At 31.9% G+C, this 24,649-nt stretch overlaps 1 protein-coding gene across 2 annotated transcripts in view; it reads left to right on the top strand.

The window, feature by feature from the left end:
• The first annotated feature begins 5,809 nt into the window (after nucleotides 1-5,809).
• Nucleotides 5,810-24,649, top strand: part of LOC148611190 (uncharacterized) — a 33,379-nt gene continuing 14,539 nt past the window's right edge. The window contains exon 1 of one of the 2 annotated variants that reach the window (XM_088595277.1): nucleotides 5,810-5,993. In XM_088595277.1, the coding sequence (XP_088451403.1) occupies nucleotides 5,973-5,993 (21 nt within the window). In that variant the 5' untranslated portion in view covers nucleotides 5,810-5,972. Of the gene's footprint in view, nucleotides 5,994-10,932; nucleotides 11,254-24,649 lie in introns of those variants that run through there. The other variant, XM_088595278.1, reaches the window with a different exon arrangement.

The following is a 24,649-nucleotide window of genomic DNA, read 5'->3' as shown; positions in this document are numbered from 1 at the left end:
AAATAGTAGAATTCCTCCCCTTTAACCATTAATGTTCATTTGAATTTTATCTCAGTATACAAGCTATTAATTTATTTGTTCATTAGCCGTCATGGTGGGTCAATTTCCACAATTACTACAAATTTATTCCAATTCTACATTTTTTATCCATGCTTTCTTAAACTATACCTTGGGAATTGGTGGATGATTACCTAAAACATAATGCAATTGATCAAAGACTATGGCAATTTCTTTGTTGTCCTTTTATTTTCAGTTGTGTGTGTGTGTATGTGTGTGTGTGTGTGTGTGTGTGTCTGTCTGTCTGTCTCTCTCTCTCTCTGTGTGTGTGGTTTCGCAGATTTCCATATATTGCTTTATTGTAATGAACATTTTTTTCAAATTACGCCATGACTTTATGACTGATTTCACTTGCAAAGACGTTAAGACTCTATTTTAAACCGGAAACATGTATTAGGTGCACTGATGGGGTAAGGGTTTACTTATTTAAAAAGTCCACCGGTGTATATGAAAGAAGCAGAGTTATAAATCATAAAATGAACAAATTAGATCTCATGGTACAAATGAATACATTATGGCGACCCACGAGTTCAAAATGACAGCCAAAACACTTTTGTTGTGATAACTTTAACTTTGTAGCAACATAATCTAGTTCAAGAAGCTTAATTATTTTGACTTCTTGCACGATACAACATGGCCGCGTATTTCCGGCAAGCAACGGAATAACATATGAGCTTTGATATTAAAATTCCACACGCAGATATTAAACGGATGTTTCACAGATGAAAGAAACGTTTTTGATACTTACAGTCATTGTGTTTGTGGTATAGTTAAGTAAAACGTTTTTCCTTTCCATTGATCTCTTAGGTCAAGGTATAAGGTGACGTCATGATGTTTATTGTATCCTTCATCTCAAGTTCTAAAGATGGATTAATTTAAAACCGCTTTTAAAGATGAACTAGACAAAGATTCCATGATATCAGTCTAATTTTAACTGAGCAGGCGTAATATGTAAAACTTTATTATTGTTCAACCGTTCATTGAAGACCAATGGATGGCCTTGGGCTATCATTTTCATTCCAATTGGGATTTGTCTCATTGACATATATATACTCCATACCTATAACCGTTTTATTTCTTAACCTGATATAAACATTAGCGTGTAAGAAAGAGTAAGTATAAACTTTAATTTCAATTGTTTAAATACACGTTGATAATGTGTTCAATTAAAGTAGTTGTAACCAATATTTGTACTTTTGTATGTGTTGTATTTGTATAACATTACGTTTCTGATGTACATGTAAACAAAAAGTATGAGATTATTTTATTTAGAACCATTTCAAATAAACATTTCTTTCAATGAAAATGAAATAAAATGTCAAAATACAGTAAGTGCACGCAACATATTGGTAAAATGCGCAAACACAACGTCAATTTGCTTGAACAGTTGACGATTTATCAACAATAAGATTAACAAACGAAAGTTTTTAACCACAAAATATTTTAAACTTTTTTGAAATTGAAAGTAGGTTTCTGATTTATTGAAGATATGAAACAGTACTGATGATTTTTTTTATTAATCAAATTGTATTACATGTAAAACTTTTTTTTTCGATTTATACATACATGTACTTGTGTAGTGTAAAAAGTTGTGATATCTTAAAAGGCAAATTTCTTCTAAAAACAGGTAATTTTAATCAAGGACTTTCCCAAATAAATTTGATTATAATTATATCAATCAAATCAACCTATGTAAGAATCAGGCAGGGAGTGAAACATGGTATAATAAAAACAAACATATTTTTGAATGTTTAATTAGAATACTTGCACACCAGAATCAATGAAAAAGACAAACATTTCCATAAATTGAGTTATAATTTCATTGAAATGCTTTTAAAATAAACAATTCAATGGCAGGAAACTCTCTCAAAATCTCCTTTTTCTAACATTCTTTGGAATTTTCTGAGCAAATTCTAGGCCTGTGTTGCAAAGATCGAATAATGTTTTATTCAGTTTTTGATATACATGTGACTGCTTTTTTTCCATTTGGACTCATTCTTACAAATACTTACACTTGATAATAACAATTGGGATATACGAAAAAGCCGACTATGCTCAGTTCGATATCAAATGACTGAAAACTTCTAAAATTTGAACATTACTCATTATTAATTAGAGCACCTATGCTTTGGATTTATCATAAATACTTGCAAGTATGTATTGCGCTGTCATTTTAAATTACATATAGCAAATGCACAGTTATATATCACTTTTTTTCAACAAAAAGTCGTGCCACCCAACACTTGAGACACAATGGCTCCCAATTCCAAGTCAACACCGGAAGAGGAGAAAGATGTTACTAAAGGTATTCAAGCAGTGACTGTCCAGCAACCATTTAGACACACAACAACATTCCAACCAAGGTTACTGTCAACCATTACCCAAAATCATTTTTTCGATTTATACATACTTATGTAGCGTAAAAATTTGTGATATCTTAAAAAGGCAAATTTCTTCTAAATTTTAATCAAAGACTTTCCCAAATAAATTTAATTACGCTTATAATAATATCAATCAAGTGCCATTCTCTGTAAGAAACAGGCAGCGAGTGAAATATGGTATGGTTTAATCTCACTTCAAATATGAGATTATAAAAAGGGGTTTTAAAGACATTTTTGTCAATTGTCTTAAGTTTTATCATTAACCAACAAACCGATACGGTCCAAAACGTCATCAACAATCAAACTTAGACACGTACAACCTTAAATGGTAATTCTCTTTGCAATGTAAACAAAAAAGAATCACATTTTTTCAAATGATTTTTTAAAACAATTAAAGCACTAAGTAGCTCAAATGAAATTTCTAATTAAGGAAAAAGACGAGAAATTGAATGTGGATAACAATCACCAATCTGTGATAAGTTATTTATAATAAAAAAAAATGATTTAAACATGATTTAAACATAAAGAAATAAATATGATTTAATTCTCAAGCATCAACGTAATGTTCGGGAGGAGGACAATTTGATAAGTACGAATGAGTAGATCATTTCCATATAAAACCGGTAAATAAAGTTACTATCTCTCGCGCTTTACAGTTAAACGACCATATGTGCAAATCATAGGTCTTACGTCCTTGGCATCTAAAATTAATATTGTAAATATGTAACTTTTTCTTCAATTTGTTATGATGATTTGATACAACAAACTATTTGTTTTTCAGTCGTTCACAGTGCAGGCCATATGAACAGTTTAGATATAAATTATCATGCTATACAAATTCCGAAAGTCGTATACTTTTATCATATTATTCAATACATTCATTTCTATATCTAAGCTTTAAAAAACATGCAAAGATTGCTTAATCATATTACATTTCGTTTTCTTCACAATACAACCCCGTGCAGGTCCAGGTGTCAAAAGAATAGGCCTGCAGCAGCGCTAAGCTTGTCGTAAAAGGCGACTAAATAGTGCTCAGAACCCTATCCGGGGGATATGGCGCTCTGCCCACAGAGCAACTGGGTTGTGTGCCCCAGGTGGTGGAATGGGAAACCCCTGGCGTGTAACATGCTGGGGTTGTCCGGCTATAATACGGAAAACCTGACCGCAAACCATAGTGGTGCAACGTGTTGGGAAAGATGCCACGTTCCTCGCACGTTAAAGAACCCTACTGTGGTATTCTCCCGAAGTAGGAACCATAGGGTTCCGCCACAGGAGGCTAAATTGCCCGACCCTACCCACCTCTCCCTCTTTCCAGTGACAATCAAAATTTGTCGACCCATTATCCTTGTGTCCCATCCTATCTTTCATTTCATCATCATTTCATGTTCATTTTATCGTCCACTTCATGTTCATCGCCTGAATTTAGCTGAAATATTGCGTTAAACCCCAACAAACAAACAAACAAAAAAACTTCACAATGCAAACATTCGAATCGCAAGAAAATAACATGCATTAAACAGGATTCCTTTAAGGACATCTTTTATTATGTTAAACTTAATGTTAATAAGCAAACCTATCATATATATTTAGGACAGTTTCGTTAATTCGATTCTCTATCCTGCATAACAACACCGTGTACTAAGTTTTAGCTCTAGATTAATCCTACGAGGAGGTTTGACCCGGCAAGCGAAAGCTACATTTTTATATAGCCAAGCTGGCCCAGTGGTCTAAGGCGCTGGACTTTGTGCAGGCGGTGTCATCAGAGAGAGAGAGAGAGAGAGAGAGAGAGATCTATAAAATTTATGAGTTTCATTCACAATATTTTGCCATTAATTGTTTTGACGTACCTATTTATGCAGTAAATAGGCAAAAACAATTTGGTGAATACAAGTATTAAAATGTGGTACACTAATTCCACTTCTTTTATTTTTTTTTAAATCTAAATTTAAATTAAAAACAGTTTTAATGCTGATTTCACAACAATGGCTTCTCTGAACTTTACCTTAACTTAAACCTGCATAGGATTATTAATTAGCAGGATTATATCATATGTCAGCTTACAATCCTTAGAATGGCATGTGGGGTTAGCAGACTTGCAGTGCAGTACTGGTCACCAGAAGTAAAGGGTCTATAAATAGCATGGGAAATCCCGGTGTTTTCACAAGATACGAGTATATTTAGAAATCATTATGGAGATAAGGCTTTAGATCACAAGAAGCAAAATGCACTTATAAAATGTACAGAATGTTTTCCTCTCCGAAACAATTTAAAATAAAATGAGAACTTTTTCCACGGCACTTTGACGGGTAATTTCTGCTTAGGACTATTTTTACGTACGTTCCAAATGCTCATTTGTGGAATCGGTGGTCTGTAATTTTAATGACATTATTATCGTGCGAAAGTTTGCTTTATACCAAGATATGTTTAGAAGTAACCACTTTGGTGTACCTGTGATTAAAAATCATTGTTTTTATATAATTAATGTATCATGCATTTTAAAAAATTCCACTTTTAAAATACTATTTAATATAATTTATGATGTAATAAAAATTATATTTTTTTTAAATCAACAAGCTATGTTGTTTACTGAAGGAGTAACTGCAACAATGAGGCATTTAAACGTATTATCATTCATTTCCAAAGAGCTGCTCACATGACTGCCAATGTATAAATTAATTCATAGGAATTGGCAAAGTAATAAAAAATCCGGAAATCTTCAAATCATTGTGCATAGGTTGTTTCGTTCTATATTAAATGTCAAAGAATTGATTACAATGTAATTTTGAAATTGTATAACTATTATACTCACACAGAAAGACACACTCAGTGTTACGAAAAGTTTATAAGTATGTGGCTACGATATATTGTAAGAAAGTAACAAACACGAAATATTCCACCAATGCAAAAGGGATTGACTTTATCATTTATGATTTTTATCATAACCATACTTTCTCTCATTGGATATGTCGGTCGGATAATGTATGTTTCATCAGACAAATTCGGAGTTTGAGAATACAACTGCATTTTTTTAAAGCAATTTGATGGTAATTGAATGAACAAATGCGTTTTTGTTAATATATTTTGACGTCTATAATGTTTCTATACACAGAGCGAGCAGTAACATATTTTGTCAATTGTCTACATATTTCCAATAAAACTAATTAGTCCTTATCAATATAGAGTTTTCATTTCCAAAAACAGTCCCGATGCATATCTAATTAATCAAGAGATTACTAATCATGAAGTTATGCTATCTTTTGTCTATGAAAACGATATAGAGACTCCCGATTGGACGATAAAGTCGTTCGCCAGGCCATCGGGAACACGACCGAATGATAAATATTTTAACATGGCATTTAACTTTTATTAAAATACTAATGTTTTGACATGACGATGTCATCGGCAGTATATGTATTTACGTAAGCGGGGGAGGACCTTTTTAGAACAAATGACTATTGATAATTAAATTGGATATGGTTGCAGTTTCTTGCTGTGAATATTTCTTAAATAAACAGATAAAGTGGAATTCTTCAAATGGAAACCGTCAATAATTGGGTATGTAGTTATTAGCTCAATCGGAAAAATTTAAAACATCATTTTGATAAACGAAATGTCATGATTTTGATACGAAGATGTTTCTGAAAAAATAATTTATTTTTAAATTTTTGTTTTGTATTGTTTTGTTTTCTTGATTCATGTATACAATAAAGGCAATTCAAAATGGTACTTTATTCTTCAATATTGGTGGTATTTTATCATATAATTGATGCTGTTTATCTAACGATGAATGCTACAGAAAAAAAACCAATTACTGATTAACTAAGTTTGTTATTGCAGAAAGATTAAAACAATACAGTAACAGGTAATTTACAGGAAAAATAATTCACCAAAAATAATCTGTATCCACATTATTGAATTTTTATGTAGATAACCATAAAGTAACTGCGTGTTTTTTTTTCATTCTTTTTTTTCTCCCTTAAAAATATGTTTAGACAACTTTTAACATCATTTGAGGTGTTTTCATCACTTGGAAAAAAACAGTTGTAAATGATTTATTTGGATGGTGCAAGCGTCAAACGCTTTTGGACATTAAAAGCACAAAAACACATCATAGAAATGTGCACATTTCTGGCCAGCGGATTTTCTTTAAAAGGTCATCTACTGTATTGTTTCCGGTAATAATTAATAATTCATTAAACGAATCATTGAAAATTTAGTTTAGTTTGGGAAATAGGTTTACGGTATTCTAGTAATGCAAGTTAATTCACCGCTGTTGATTCACCGCTGTTTAATCAGAATAAATCATTGATTTGAAATAGATGTTAAAGTTTCCCATTTTACAGCACATCATAGTAAGTCATTATTTGATCATTAACATACCTTATGAAGATAGTTTTTATGATATTTTCGTTTTTATATGGATCTCACCTTTAAAGAAATTCAACAAAGTTATGATCCAAACTAAAAAATGACATTTCTGATATGGTTAAGCATCTAGCTGTCAAGGATAATTATAATTTCTTATCTTAATTTTTAATTCAACTCTTTCACATTGGTAAGATCAGTAGATAGTAGCGGATAGGACAAAGAACAAGTTCTTAAATGTACATAAAAAGCCATACAAAATTACTGTATACAAAGGTAATAAATCAAAAAAGTCTCAGTAGAAAATGAAATGTGTATTCAATTTTTTAAAATGTTTTTCAAACACCCAAATAAGTTTAATAGGACCATATGTTGCAGATTTCTGTATTTTATTTCGTTATTCTTGGTTAGCTGTGTCACAGATTGCTGTATTGCATTCCGTTATTTTTGGGGATTTGTTTCAGAATTTTGTATTTTATTCCAAATTTCTTGGTTGGAGGTGTTTCAGATTGCTGTATTTTATTCTGTTTTAATTTTTTTTTTTTTTTTTTTTGGGGGGGGGGCGGTTATGTCGATTGCTTTATTGTATTCATATATTCTTGGGTGAGATGTTGTTGCAGATTGCTGAATGTATTTCGTTGTCTTTGGGTGTGTATTTTAGATTGAATTGCTCTATTGTATTCCGTAATTTTTGGGGCTATGTTGTTGCAGATTGCTGTATTTTATTCCGTTATTCTTGGTTGGATGTATTTCAGATTGCTGTATTTTATTCTGTTTTGGGGGGAATGGGTTACCGGTTGCTTTATTCTATTTCGTTATTCTTGTTTGGATGTGTTGCAGATTGCTGTGTTGTATTCCGTAATTATTATGGGGATGTGTTGCAGTTGCTGAATTTTATTCCGTTATTCTTTGGGGGTGTTGTTGCAGATTGCGATATTGTATTCCGTAATCCTTGGGTGATGTGTTTCAGATTGCTGAATTGTATTCCGTTATCCTTTGTTAGATGTGTTGCAGTTGCTGAAGTTTATTCTGTTATTCGTGGGGGATGTGATACAGATTACTGTATTGTTTTTTAATACTGTATTTTATTCCGTTATATTTGAAGGGATGTTGTTGCAATAGGTAAATGGTGTGTTTGGTTTGTGTGTACTAAAGTACTGAAATCAATGAAAAAAAGTGAAAAAAAATCTGCCACAGTCTATTTCACTTATTTCAAAATTGCAAAAAATATACAAGTGGTACCATAAAATCAGCACTATGCAAAATGTCACTGCAATCCCTGTATTGTTTGAAAAGTTGATGATAAAACAAAAAGGTCAAAGATAAAAAGGAACCAAAAGCAAAATGACTCAAACAAAATGCTGCACTTTGTTCTTTAATCATAGGATGAGGTAATTGACAATGCCACACACGAAATTAGACAAATTCACAACCTAGATATACATGCTCTGTTATTTTGAAAGCACATACTAATTATAGCTGGGAAAGTACAAAATGCCGACAGTTGATTTCTTCCACATAACACAGAAAGGATTTAATTTTTCAGTAGTGAATTTCAAAGTCTTCTATTTTAAGTAATTAACGTTCGGGGTAACAATAAACCTAAGTATAAATAGCAACATGGAGTGAGTGTTTTCAGACTATTTGCTCTATTTTAAGTCATTACGTGATTGTAGTGGTGTTCAGGATGGTCAGGCTTAAGCCATTAAGTTATTTCTCAGCGTAAAATTTCAGGATTTAGTCATAGAAGGTATAATGCCTAACCGCCCACACTTTCAAGCAGAAAACATAATGCAAGCGTTCCGTTCGAGTTCACGAAAAGTAAATAATGTGAACATCAATTCGCAAAATGACATTTCAGAGCCTTTTAGCCATTTTATTTTTACTCAATTTAATGAAATAAAAAACTATTACTATTCTATAATTATATTTTAAATTTCATATTTTGATCAGGGATTATCTATTCTCCGGGATTTCATTATCCTTTAATGGCCAAAAAATCAATATGTCTGTTTAGCTCATCCTTTTAAAAAGTAATAAAAATAAAAGTATTAAATTCTTAATACCAAGTGACAGCCCCTTTGCTATTAGTTTCATTTGTTTTCTACTTACAATGAATAAGTTTTTTTTATGATTAGAAAACATTGCATTGCCAATTTTTACTGAAAATAAGTTTATTAACCGTTTATGTTTTCTATACATATCTCCAGAGTCAATCTCCGTCGCATATTTAGCAAACATTCACTAGTTTACGGAGTATTGCGGTGGCAATACGTTTTCTGCAAGTAAGAAAATTAGTTGGTATTAAATTGATTATAAGTCAAATGTCACGATGATACAAATATAAAGAAAATATTTATTAATGATAACAGTAAGATATTCGTGTGAAATTGTTGGAGATAAAGTTTGAAATAACCTATCATGAAAACGAATTGTTAAAAAGAATTCTGTTAATGACTGGACGAAATACTTACAATGAAAAATACTCGAAAGATCCTCTACAACAAAATTATATTTCCGCGCGTCAAAACAAGCACGAGAAACTCAAATTCTTCCATTTCAAAATTTGTAAACAACGTCTTCTTTAACGGATCTGACATTCGTCTACCTAGAACTTTGTTACAGAAGGCATGTTCATGTATATATTGTTTTTGTTTGTTGTTTATTGATATTTTTGTTTTGTGTTTGACGAACGTCAATTAAATGTTTTTTTTTCTTTTTTGTTTGTTAGTTTGTTTGTTTTTGTTTGTTAGTTAGTTTGTTTTTGTTTGTTTTTGTTTTTGTGTTTGCTTTTTTTTTGTTTTATGCATTCCTTTAGGTTTTCATGTCTTGACATAAGGGTAAAGGTAATAAAGGTCAAACGTTTTTATTCATGTTTTCATAAGACAGATGATAAGATTTAAGATGATGCACAGTTAAACAAGAAAACAAAATAGTCAAAAGGCTTGCGTTTTTGTTAACTTTTCAGCCAGTTTTGGCGGATTTATATGAACAACCAAAAATGACAAAGGAAAAAAAAGTTTACATCTATGGGTGATATCAAAAAGATCTTAAAACAAAATAAAGACAGGGGCCTTTTTGCACGACACAAACGTAGTCTTAGAAGCATATACTTTAAAAATTACGGTCACAAAAATGTCCTATTTCTATTCTACATTTTACGTCCGATATATCGGATATTTGAAACTTTTGTGCTTGAATTCCTTTCTTCTTATATCTGCACTTTAAGATTAAAATCATTACCATTGATTAATAAAGTATCCTTGTCACTATTCGGTTATTCATTGAGTTAACATTTAGCGGCCCTAAAAAAGGAAGCTATGTATTATCTTATGTCGATTGCATTTTAATAGAGCTTAAAATCAAGACCACTTCAGGCACTGTGAAATATATATAGATTGTGAGGTAACTAAATTGTTATCATTTAATTTTCTCTTTCATATAAACTTTGTGAGGAGAAAACGTCAAAAATGTAACTGTTATCTAAATAACAATCTGACGGCCGTTATCATGCATTTAAAACATTTTTTTAAAATTTAGTTTATCATTTCTGAAGGACAAAATTAATGTTATTATTAGTAAAAATCAAATCAAAGTATGAGTTAGTACTACTACTGGACGAGTAAACATTCCTATAACAATATTTTAGATTGTAAGATTCGTATTAAACAGCGTTAGTAATCCCGAAGAGTTATTCGATATGGAATTTTATACCGTGGGCATTGCTATCATGCAAATGAAATATCGGATTGGATTAAAACAATAAATTACACGACGCACTGGTGCTGATATTAAAACCGTCAATTTTTGTGTATAAAAACATAAAATATAATAAAGCCTCGTTCGGTCGAGGAAAACTACCTTCTACGTGTAATGAATACGGTCATGCTGGTTATATACTTTATTGCATCATATTCACGGATATCGTATCAATTAAATAAACACAACCAGACGTTTTACAAGCATGCCGGTAATTGCATCACTGTAGCTTTTCTATCATTTCATGTAAACGATTTGTTGATTGGTTATTACTATATGTCATCATAGCATTTATTGGTCAATACGTCAATCATTTAATTCAAACGATAATTAATAACATTTTCGTGCTTTTGCTTGATATTATGACAGGACAATCGTCTGTTGTATCCGGTAAATCTATTTTTATTATTGTTTCTCTTATTTAACACCAGAATAGATTCGTTAATGTGAAATTCCCAAGTTCATTTCAATACAAGGTTTTAAAAAGAAAGAGGAGAGATATATATAGCTTGGTTGTAACAAGAGTAGTACAACAAACAGTTAAATAACTCCTCTTATCTTATTCAATTCACTGTTAGTCTGGATGTATTGAAAAGAACATTGATACCTAGGTGCTTCTTCTAATATTACCAAAATGGGCTTATGATTATAACCTGGAAAAAACTAGCTCAACATATTTCATTTTTGACGAGTAAGTATTATCGTCGTTCCTTTTGATATTTCATTTAAGAATGAATTAGTTTATTACTGTATGATTACCTTTTATTCATTTGCTATATAAATGTTGTCATTTCACTATTTGTGACTATTAATGACACTAATATCATAGTAAATATATCAATAATAATAATAAATAGTATTATTATTATTATTATTATTATTATTATTATTATTATTTTTGTAGTTGTTGTTGTTGTTGCTATTGTTGTTGTTGTTTTGTTAATTTATTCATGTAAAATAATTGCTTTATTTGAAGTTTGGTATTTAAAAATGATTAATTTGGGTATCAGTCAATATTAATTTGAAATGTTTACTTTTCAATAGACAACAAAGCTATATTGAGAACCTTTAAGTTACTTCTGCCAATAAATGCAATATTTTTAATATATACTCATTTATGCATTTTCTGAAAATCTTGGAACATGTATTTGATAAGGCAAGATGATTAAAATATTTAAACCACAGTTTTGTTACTATTTTTTTATTTCTAGGACAAAACAAAATTTCCGTTAAGTTCGTTTGAAGAGAAAACCAAAGTAGAATCATTGTTTGTCCTTCGTCGGTATATCTGGTTAAGTAAAACTGTAAAATTAAATGCAAATCATGAGAGGAATTATAAAACTCCGGCTTCCGATTAATACATTACTGTCCTCCTGTCATCCTTCTCTGTAAATCCTAGTCTGACAACTGATAGAAAATGGAGTTCAAATAAATAAGTATTATCATCAAGTATTATAAAAATCTTTCTTAATGGCTATGACAACAAATTGGATGATACCTTATTTATTGCATTTACACTCTGTTTAAAATAGTTTATCAATGATACATGGCTTAATGAAAAATTGTTTGATTATAGAATGCTAACGAACTATGTTCACATTAGAAGAATGAACTTTCACATGATATAAGATGAAACATTAAAAATATGGAGGCGTCGCTTAATAGACACACGGTAGTAGAAATCTTTTGGACTAATAAACCAAACTTTATAAAATCGTTCTTTCTTTTCAAAACTTTTTCTAAAATAATGTATGGTGAATAAATGTTGAAGTCTAAAACATTGCACTGTTTGAAGCAATACAGCCGTTTAGCGGTTATAATTTGATTGACTGGATTAAAGCTCTATCATATACACGACAGTAGATATTTTCAATAAGTTTTCACCTCTTTTCGAATTGACAACCCACCGAACTTGACACTTACCAGATTGTACTCACTGGTAATATACCGGGTGCCAATGTGGGGAAGGACTTGCTTACCCTTTCGGAGCATTTGATGTCATTCCAGGAATTTTGTGTGAGTTCGTATTAGCAAGAGCAATGGTTTTGTGTGGGGTGTTTTGTTTATCTTATTTTCAACTTTATATGTAAATATATTTTGTTATATTCAGTGTGTATGTATACAGCATCTGTTTGCTATTTTTACATTTTTTCATGTAATTGATTTAAATTGCCTCTAAATTGCATATCTATTTTGAAAGTTTACATTTTTGCCGATGTTTGATGTCCTCGTGCCATTTGTAAGAAACAGCTGGTCATCAAATTTTCCTGCTTCATATAAGGTGTTGTATAAGAATTAAAAAAGAGGCGATAATAACGTATGTTTTTAAATTATAGATGTAATTTAAATCAACGAATGGACCAAATTTATCTTGGAATATGTATTTTTTTTTCATTTTAAACCGAAAAGAAGTAACAATATCGAACGCAAAGTAAAACGGTGGTAAATTCGTGAATAAATCATAATCAGTAACACCAAAAGGAAAAAATGAAAACAAAGTGGAAGAACACAAATGACTCAAAAGTACAAAGAGTAAAACAAAGCAGGAACTCGGCAAGTCGGCTTCTTGCAAGACACTCGCTGTGCTGCTCATTGAACGCCTAAGTCAAATAGGTTGATGAGGAACATACCTTTGACAGATGGAGATCGTTTGTAAACTTAAAGTTGGCCATTGAGTATCGGTTTATTATGTCATAACGACGGCTGAAGAACTTATGGGAAGCACATATTCATTCCTATAGTTTTTTTTTCAAAAATCCACATAATTTTGACATTAAATAACACATAAATGGCCACTGGCACAACTTGAATGTTATAACACAACAAACCGTTCTTTACAACGGGGAAATCAAAGCCGTTGTTATTGAGTTCAGTTGAACGCTTTCCCTATTTCATCATATTCAAAGTTAAGATTAGACGCAGACTTAAGTGTCTTGTAATGCCCTTAATTTCAAGCTCTTTTTGAGTAGATAAGATGAAGAATGTCCCAAAGCTATAATTAGTTATTGATAAAACATCAACTTTGAAACAGACACTGGAACTTAAAGACTTTACCAATTTGCGGATTTATTTTAGTAGATAATTTGTAAAATCAGCATCATAAAACTTCAGTGAAGGATTAGCAAGTAAAGGTGTTGATTTGATGCCCACCTTCGGTCTGGTTCTACATTTATCCTTGAAATAGGTTAATGATTATATCAATGAAATAAATAAGCAAAGGATACATACACAAGGTGTTTATTGGTAGATTTCAATCACATATTGTATATTTAAATGCATAATAGGGTATGGGGGAGTTTTGTTCATAAGAACAAAGTACCTTGTATGAAGAAAAAAATATTTTACATTATTATATTGCTGTAGTGTGGCATGGACACGAAAGTATAGTACGTGCACTATCATCGATTTCATGGTTGAAATGAAATGAAATCCACAATGTCTATGAGAACTGTTTGTTCACATGTATATACTAGTAATAACATTTTAACAGAAATAAAACATATGAAAGTATAGTTTTAAGAATAGTTTATTCAAGGCATTAAGATATATTCAACGATTGAACAATTAAAAAGGTTGGGTTAATTGTAACCCTTAAGTGCAACTAGATATGATGGGGTTCTGGCAGTTAAAATCAAAACAGTCCAAGGCTAAATTCATTTCATGATATTTCAACCTCCGCAAAAATATATCAATTGCATTGAATTGTTTGCATGACGAGTGAAGTGGCGTTAAGCAACCAATATAGCCTTTGAAGGTATGTCACATCATTTGAGATTGGCATAAACAATCGGATCATGGTAGAAATGACTATTCACATGTTTGATAAGTACCTATTGACACCACTGTGACTTTAACACCAATCAATTTATTTCATAAAACCCTTAATACCTTCTCTTGAAAGACAATGTTGTGTAGGATTTAGAAATGAACTGTGATCACTTTTTATTCCATTAGGGTAGTATAATGCTAGCGGTTTTCATTCCGCGTTTTCTTTTCTTGTAAGATCTCTATGTAATCAAACTTTATGCATATAAATTGTTGATGTTTATTTTTCACAGCTTGTTCACAATTCACAAGCCAAACATAATACTGTACAAAGATAAGACTTATATTTACGAGCTTATTCTCAAAGTTAAGTGCCTTGTTTGAAAACTGAGTAAAATATACATCGTGAATTAAAATTGTTGGAATTGAAATCATGCATCAAGCACAGGAACATTTAATGCTAGGATCTTACTCCCAGGGAACATGAGAAAATAAAACGGAGAGAGAAACAGGAACAAGTTACAAATGAAAACAAAGTAAATCTGAATTAATGAGATATCTCTTCTCGAACAAAAATAATTTCACAACCCTACCCAAATACAACTGGGAACATTCATAAGTAAAGTAAGATTGAAGCATAATCATACCCAAAAAGCATGCATGATATTGATCCCGAAAAAATACTACGTTTTACGTCAATATACTGTAAAATGACATATGAGTCCATATACACTTTGTATATAGTAGCAAATAGAAAGTTACAGCAAACGAATAAAACATTGATGAACAAACTTTTCTAGTTCATAGAGACTCATGCGATCGAGAAAATCACCAAATCTAGAATCGAAAGCCCAGTATTTGTTAATTGTTTTTTTTACTTCGGAGAAGTTTGAAAGTTACTGGGTTCTATCCTAACGAACGGCCTCAGTTGTTGGTAGAGTGCTGACTCAAGGTGCGTGCAAAAAAAAGATGCAGTAACGACTAGTTGGCTTGAAGTCAGATTAATGTGCCCGAGTGGAGTGAAATGCTTATCTGCACACGTTTGCTTTCTACAGCAAGTCTATTAAATACCTGTCTCTACGTATCAAAGCATATGTTTTCATTTTCGGATATATGAAAGGTCTGCCGTAGGAAATTGAATCCGATCAAACAATCAATCTTATCTAACGAAACACGAATTTCAGTCAACATACTTCCTTTTTTTCCTAAAGAATAGGGTTTTATAAAAATGTTTAAATCTGAGGTTTATTTGTTTATGTGGAAATGTGTTATGTAGAGTATCAACTTCAATGGTCTTAATGATGTTACATATACACAACAATAGAATCAAAGTTTTTTTTTTAAATTGTTCTTCAGATATTTAAAAAAAAAGAGAAAAAAACATACTCTTGAGTAACAAGTTTAATGCTATCAGATGACATTTTTTGACAGCTTTAAGTATAAATGTAAATAACATGGGTTAGGATTGGGTTCCATATTTGGCAAATGAATGGTTCTATATTATAGATATAGCTTGCTTCATTAGTAGGCATATTGTTGAAATTATTTTGACTCTGACCAGTAGCACTTAATTTGTTCTAAAGCTTAATGTGAAGAAAGCTACATCCGTTGGGAAAATAACCAATCATTCGTTAATTTAAAGGATTGGACAAGATCACACAACATTGTAGGAGTTTTAGAGCTACATATTTACAGGCATTTCTACACAGCTTAGTTGTCACCGAATTTGAACATTAAGTCAGAGATTCAGTGCACAATTCATCATTTATTTCATTCTACTGTTTTATTGTCTTAATCGGATTTTAGACGTCATGTTCGATAAATTTGTGTTCCTATGGGACCTCCACAAATCTTCCACTTTCTTTTGAAATGCGCTAATCTTTCTCTACTAATATAACAAATGGGAAATTTAACGTAACATAAAATTATCAATTATATAATTTTCTTTTTTTTCAATGACAGTGTCAAAAACATAAATGATAACGATTTCATTCTTTTAGACGAGTAAAACGAAAATATTTCACATCAGATGAGCCTGATGAACTAATCTTTTACTATTTGATTCAGGTGTTTTTCTTCTGCCATTGTTTTGTCTTCAAATTACTGATATTGAGTTTAATGTAGCTTTAAAAAGTCAGCAGGTGCTCTGAATACTCTTTAGCCATAAAGCATAATTGCCTGCAGATTTTTCCCCATATGATAAAAAATCTTGTCACTTAGAAAGACCGATAGCATGATATGAAAAATGCACTCAAATGATACAGACTTACTCATTATTAATTTTTTGATGAGGCGAAATATGCAGATTGAGGTCCAAATGAGTCAAACCGATGAACCATAAATGGATATGACATTATACGATTTCTAGATTAAGATTTGATTGCCATGTTGGGTTTGGTCTTTGAGAGTAATCAAACCTCAAATATCTGCTGAAGAATATTCAAAACGTTCATTATTATGATAACACCTAACAGAAAATAAAATATAACATGTTCACTTTCTAAAGGTTGATATCTTGATTTATATCAATATTTTTGTGTGTTCAACTGTTACACAAAACTAAACAAATTTCATTTATGACAATGTTGACAACAGTAAAAATATGTACACTTATATATTCGCCTTTAATTAGCTTCCCTACCCGTGCAGGTCCGGATGTTGAAAGAATAGGCCTGCGGCAGCGGTAAGCTTGTCGTAAAAGGCGACTAAATAGTGCTCAGGACCCTAACCGGGGGCTAGGGCGCTCTGTCCACAGAGTAACTGGGATGTGTGCCCCAGGTGGTTGAATGGGGTACCCCTGGCGTGTAACATGCTGGGGTTGTCAGGCTATAATACGGAAAACCTGACCGCAAACCATAGTAGTGCACCGTGTTGGGAAAGATGCCACGTTCCTCGCACGTTAAAGAACCCTACTGTGGTATTCTTCCGGAGTAGGAACCATAGGGCTCCGCCACAGGAGGCTAAATTGCCCGACCCTACTCACCTCTCCCTACTTCCAGTGGCAATCAATTTATTTTTTTTTTTCATTGCATGTTCATTTTATCATCAATTTCATATTCATCGTCTGAATATAGCTGAAATATTGCTGCTCGGACGTTAAACCCCAACAAACAAACTAATTAGCTTCCCTGTCACGAGGATAAGTGTCGAAACTTTTGTATCTTAAATGTTTCCTTTCAATGTTTAAAATAAACGTCGTTTTTTATTTAATTCTTACACCATTTTCTTTAATGTTGGTTCTTTACTTTAAAAAACAAAGACAAAAATGTACGCTCAAGTTTTGTAGATAGACAGTTGTAATGAAATTTTTATACACAGTCCTTAACATGTCAGCTAAGACTACTTTAAAGGGAAAGTACCATTCATTTGACTTTTCGGTATAAAAAGTATAATATCATTTGGTACACGACCTTCATCATAATATAAAACAAATAACACATTTACAACTTGTTCCCCTATTAACTAGCTATATTTATCCGGATGTAAGTCTCTGCTTAGCTCACTTCTATTCCATATGGTTATAAGTGATCGCTTGTAAACATTTCGTGCTTCAACATTTTCCACTGTAGAGTGTTAATGTTGAAGACTATGTTAAACTTCCATGGTGTCTACACGCAAACATTATCAATAGCTGACATGAACAGTTTAGCTTACCTAGATCGAACTTTTTATTCTAAACTACAAGTTTTGTTGTACTAAGTCGCCTGTTTGGATTGCAGAAGTTATCAACTCAGATAATGATTAGGAAGGCTTTCATTTCATCAGTTGAAAATTTACGCTATTCCATACTTATTAATTCTCTTCTCGTTCGTTGTAGTTTCTGATTTGAATTGTATCATACCACTAGTTACAAATAAATGCAGATACTCCATAATTTGTTTGGTTATCCTAATAAATCTTAAATACAACAGCTTCTATCTAGGAATCTTTCTGTGGCTTTTGTATCCATGTTTGTATGATATCCTATTAAACGTTCGTTTTGTATGTAACTGAACGGGGTTTTATTAGAAATCTCAAATTTAGAATTTCTTCAATGCTTTTAAGCTTTAAGTAGAAGACTTTCCAAACATCAGACAGGTGGGATCATGAACGCCAAAAACTCACAATTTTCATTTCAATTTCTAATTCAAAAAGCATTTACAAACCACAAAACCATTTTCAATCTGTCATTCCATTTTTGCACTTTGGAATAAATGTTGATTGATATTTACAACCAATTGGAATGTTATTTTGGAAAGAATTTGATGGAAATCTTAATTTCAGAATCTCCATGAAACTACAAATGTTTGGCTGGAAACGAGTACAAACCTGTTGATCAGAATGGCATTTTCTTAGGTTTAAACTTGACAGACCCCCTCCCCCATTTTCATCATCATGTCTTTTACTTTGACCTTTCTTTGTCTTTTACTTACTCCGCTCCAAATATTAAGTTGCATTTACTGATGAGGAAAATGTTTGAGTTTCTTCTCTTTTAAATGATTAGAAAAGTCAGGAAGTCTTTTGAACATGAATAAAGTGGTAACAACAATAAAATATTAGGGGCATTTCTAACGCGGAAGAGGATGATTAAATGCTAGTTGATATGCTGTATTCACACAATTGCAATAAAACAAGAACTGAGCAATCCCACTGTTTATCGATAAAAAAAAAATGATACAAAAATGAATGAAACGGACATGGGAGCAAATGAACACTATAGAGTTAACAAGTTTATTCAGTATCACACAACGTTAGTTCAATTTACGATTCCCAAAGGAAATTCCCAAAGGAAATTCCCAAAGTCAATATGTTGCAAATTACAACTGTATTATGTTATACGTTATTTTCATAGCAGCCTCGTGTGCTGTCTATCGTTTTAATTCATAAAAATCATTTTATCTTCTATTTTGTAAATTTGAGTTGCTTTCATTTTATTACCGACTAGTTAATTAAAGCATGGTGTGGGTTGAGAACTGTGTCCATTAAGAAAAACCTGTTCATTATAATGCCTGAACGAGCAGTAATGGGGACAAAGCCTTAATTTATAGGCACTTAAATATCACTTTTGTGGGACATTTAAGTGAAGAATTGAAAGCATTAAGACCTTTATAAGTTATATGGCGGCGAAGATTGGAGAGGAATGGCATTATTAACTAATTATTTACATTTAAGTAACAACGTGTTGAAGACTTTACAAAAAATATATTCCTCTTGGTTTTCAATTATTGTAATTTACAAAGCCAGACATCAAATGATTGTTAGTTTAGTATGTTATCAGTAGTGAAAGAATTGTTGAGTTGTCTAGATATGCCAAAGGTACTTAGAGATGTAAAGTCATAGTAAGCATTAATTACAACTAAAACACACATCAAATGTATTTACGAGGGTATTCACAGCCGGATCATGGGGGTGGGGATGGTACGGGGTCAGGACCCCCTTCTGAAATTGTGCATTTTTAAATGTTAAATCTTGTCTTAACAATGAAACTAATTCGTTGATAAGTACTTTATTAACGACAAAAAATTAATATAATGCTTATTTTTCACATTTGTCTAAAATTAAACATGTTTTGGATTGGGTAAGGGCCCTTTCTCTTGTACATTTCCAGATTCTCCAATGCAATTATACATTCTATCCCTCGAATCTATAAAAAATCAAATACTGTTTTTTTTATATACGATGCCGAAAATGAAAGGAGGAAAGCAGATAATATCGTTTCACGTCTTTCATCGAGTCTGCTTTTCTATGAAAAGATGGTAACGATATCGTTGACAATATGTAAAAAGAATTTACGTTGTTGTAACAGCTATCATCGCTGAGGTCGTAAAAGGTAAACAACCAATCATAATGCACGGAAAAGGCATATGCTAATTAGATATAGCTATTAATGAATTTCCTTTATGAATATTAAAACCAAATAAAGTATTCCACAAGAGGTGAGAGAAGTGATTAACTCCAATTTCACTCCACACTCGGTCATTTGAACAAGTTTCAATAATTGTATCATATATCATGGATAACAATAACCCGTATGTTGGGTTGTTATCAACATTAGCTTTAAGTTAAAAATTAGCAAATACCTTGGACAGAACAACTGCATATTCATTTTAAGTTAATCTATATAAGAAAAATCAAAGAATCTACAAATTGCAATAAAAGCAATTTCGCTAAGATCACATTAGAGTCTTCATTGATTAGGTAAATCAAGTCGGGACGAACGACTAGGGATTCCTGATTCCTTTGATACTGGAGAATTAAGGCAAATAATCACATTCTAAATCGTTCGGTGAAAACGTGTTTTTAATGTTTGATCTACTCTCAAGCATTTTCTACCACTTTATGTTTCAGTGAATCAAGCCATTAAGGTAATAGAGTGACATTTTTCTAAGATTTTCATTTCCAGGTAGTCATTCCAGGTTGCATTAGAAACACTTTGTGCTTGTTAAGAAGCAAATTGGGTTTTTTTTCTGTTTTATGTCGCTCAACCATCAATACTTAAATTAAGTATATGTTTTTCATGTTCCAACTTAACAAACAAAATGTATCATAATGGTTTAGCAATGCGGATCCTTGCAAGGGTTTTATATACATCTCAGATTAGGAAATACTCCCATAACTGAGTTTTTTTCTTTCAATCAATTAATTGAGCAAATTGTTCTTTCAGACAGAAAATCTCAGTTTGAAACTTTTTATTAAACCGGAATCTGTCTATATCATACTTTAATGTGAACAGTAAAAATAGTTCACCGTCTAAACGTTTTCCTCAATACTACCACAAAATATTCTTTAAAATGTAAAAGACCAATATAAACTTTCACGCTGTATTACCGATGATTATTTATAGTCTCACTGGTCATTACAATATTAATCTAAACGTTGTAAGATTTATAATTGAAGCGATATCACATAAGATAATGAAAAACTAATAGCTTAGTTAATCCTGGTTATAAACGAGCTATCAGTCGAGACAGAGTGTTCGTGATAGTTTTTGACAAATTGTATAAACGTGCAACAAGCTTAAGAGAAGATATGTGTCAACTTAGGGAAACTGCACATTAAATTTATGACCTAGAGCAAATGTCAATTGTACATTGTACATTGAACATATATTTTATGTAATTCTCTTTGTCACTGTCTTTACTTAAGGTTAAGTTTAGAGGTCACTTACTTTAACTTTTCTTTTATTGGACCTATATTTAGGCGGAGTCAAGTTTTCAAATAAAATCATATTGTGGCATTCATTTTGCTTGCAGCCATAGTATTCAAATATCTCTAGCAGCCTGTTTTTTTTTTTTAAATAATTTTATTACATCATATTTTAACTTTCCGATGGATTTAGGTGTTAACTACTTACACAAATATTTTTTTCTATTTGAATATTTGGATTTGCCTAATGCTGCTGAACACTTTTTTTACTTGTACCGTAACCAAACGTACAACCGAAAATACAAAAACAAATATCGGTACACTGCAGCATTTATATAAAACAAAAATACATCTGTTATTAAGGTATAATGTAGCACCTTTCTCATGTGAAACTTTATGGCAAGCTGTGTAGTACATCCTCTCTTCTCTGCCACTTACGGAATTAGCATGAGTCGAAAAGTTCACTCTAGTCATTATTCATTTCTTGAAACGACACTTCCTCAGGTATTGTTCAGATTGCATATAAAGAAGTATAATATGTTTCTATGCTGGTGAATCTGGTTCTGGTTGTTTTTCATTGGTATTCTCCATAAGCTTTAAAATCAAACAATCTCAAGTCTTGTCAGGAATAGTCTGTACAGTGTACATACTAATTGAGTTATAATGATGAAAGTATAAATTAGATGGAAGAAATAGGTTAACAGTTGATATATAATTGAAAAATATATTAATACACATTAACATATAGATAGTAGCGATTCACCGAACGTTCCCAGTGTAAAGGTTTTCGATAGTATATTCGGCAATTTCACTTTTGGGCAACAATCACACAACATCACAACATGAACATCAATCTGCCGTTCAAAAAAATAAATTTAATGTCGAAAATAGCAATACATAAGGGAGAAAGTCTATACAATAAACAGGATAATCAATTAGTTATTGTGAATAACTAAAATATGATCACTCATGCAGAGAACGCATCAAGATTTAACTCGTGCAAGGAACAAGCTCCTCCACTCTTTAGATATATGCATTCGTCGGCACTCATGATCTATTTTGGTTATTCACGCTATTCAATTAATCATCATATCCATATATATCTTTACACTCATAACCATGAATGGCTGTTATCTTGTCATCTTATGTCCTTGGATGCAGTTAGCCTGCTGTTCGATTTGACTATTTGATATACATTGTTTAATCTCCGTTACTCTCGGGTCTCAAATGGTTCGTCCAAATTCAAAGAGTTTTAACGATTAAATTATGATTTTTACTTCTTATGTGCTGCGTATTTTATAACAAAAGGGAAGGTATACGTTTTGTGGACAAAAATCGATTTTGATAACACATTGAAAACCACAAATATGGTGTCAAATGATTAATACAACTTTCACATCATTTCTTACTGATACAAAATTAAAAGCACATAATTCTACAAGTTTGGTTCGATTATTTGCTCTCACAATGGTTTTGCACTTAAATAATGTAGCAATTGAGTTTCAGGTTGTAATAAGAGCAGACAAACTTCACGTTAAATATAACATTAAGAGAGAACTGATTGTAATTGCCCGACAGTATCAATCGACCATAATTTAATTATTTGGCCAAGTCATTACTGACCACAGATATCAATAATTTCAACAATTAAGTACCTAATACGCTCTTAGATGACCACTTGATTCAATGAAATAAAGATAAATATCAAATTTAGAAAACATTCAAAAGTAGTAATAAATGAACACGACATTTCATTATAAAGAAATGTATATGTACATATATGTGGAATCGGAATTTTTTAAAAAGAGGAAATTGAAAAGAGTGCTATTGTATGTTGAATTGGATATTTAAAAAGGAGACAGTGGAAGGGGGTACTATCGTACATGTATGTTGAATTAGATATTTAAAAAGGAGACAGTGGAAGGGGGTACTATCGTACATGTATGTTGAATGGGTATGTTTAAAATGAGGAAGTGGAAAGGGGAGCTATTGTACATGTATATGCATTTTTAAAAAAGGATGTGGAAATAGGTGCTATCGTACATGTACGTGGAATGGGAATTTTAAAAAGAGAAAATGGAAAGGGGTGTTAAGTGTATTGTGCTTTATGTGATTTTTAACGATGATTTTTAATGATGATGTCTTTTCATTTCATAAATGCGTTTCGTCTCTTATTTGTGTTTGATCAAACAATACTCATTTCAGTAATACATAATATCTGCCATGTTGAGCAAAATATGATGTAAAACTCCGTCAGTAATTGAATATTTTATCTACATTCAACGATAAATTCCCAATGTTGTCATACGTTTTAATTATTCTGTTTAAATCCATAATGTAAACGACATTTCAGCTTCTGGCTTGTACTTGTATCAATCCATGTGAGTAAATTGCCCTAGAAAAAAGTATTAAAATTTAAACTTATTTCAATCGGAGAATTAATCATCTTTATCGCAAATGAAATATTAAGTATAATGCACGAGAGCTCAACACTTTTACTTATTCCTTAATATCATATAAGCGATGGAAATATTTTGTCTCTACATGAAAATCTTGATGTCCATGAGGTGTACTGAATCAGATGTCCATGAGGTGTACTGAATCAGATGTCCATTAGGTGCACTGAATCAGATATCCATGAGGTGTACTGAATCAGGATGTCCATGAGGTGTACTGAATCAAATGTCCATGAGGTGCACTGAATAAGGATGTCCATTAGGTGTACTGAATCAGGATGTCCATGAGGTGTACTGAATCAGGATGTCCATGAGGTGTACTGAATAAGGATGTCCATGAGGTGTACTGAATCAGGATGTCCATGAGGTGTACTGAATCAGTTGTCCATTAGGTGTACTGAATCAGGATGTCCATGAGGTGTACTGAATCAGATGTCCATGAGGTGTACTGAATCAGGATGTCCACGAGGTGTACTGAATCAGGATGAAATGAAAATCTTGATGTCCATGAGGTGTACTTAAACAGGATGAAATGAAAATCTTGATGTCCATGAGATGTACTGAATCAGGATGTCCATGAGGTGTACTGAATCAGATGTCCATGAGGTGTACTGAATCAGAATGTCCATGAGGTGTACTGAATCAGGATGTCCATGAGGTGTACTGAATCGGGATGTCCATGAGGTGTACTGAATCAGATGTCTATGAGGTGTACTGAATCAGATGTCCATGAGGTGTACT

Source organism: Perna viridis, chromosome 7, assembly GCF_037379345.1.
Source record: "Perna viridis isolate PV_CMFRI_1.1 ecotype Kerala chromosome 7, ASM3737934v1, whole genome shotgun sequence".
Classification (NCBI taxonomy): Eukaryota; Metazoa; Mollusca; class Bivalvia; order Mytilida; family Mytilidae; genus Perna; species Perna viridis.
The sequence above is the reverse complement of the archived record's forward strand: the minus strand, read 5'-3'. Positions and strand labels throughout refer to the sequence as shown.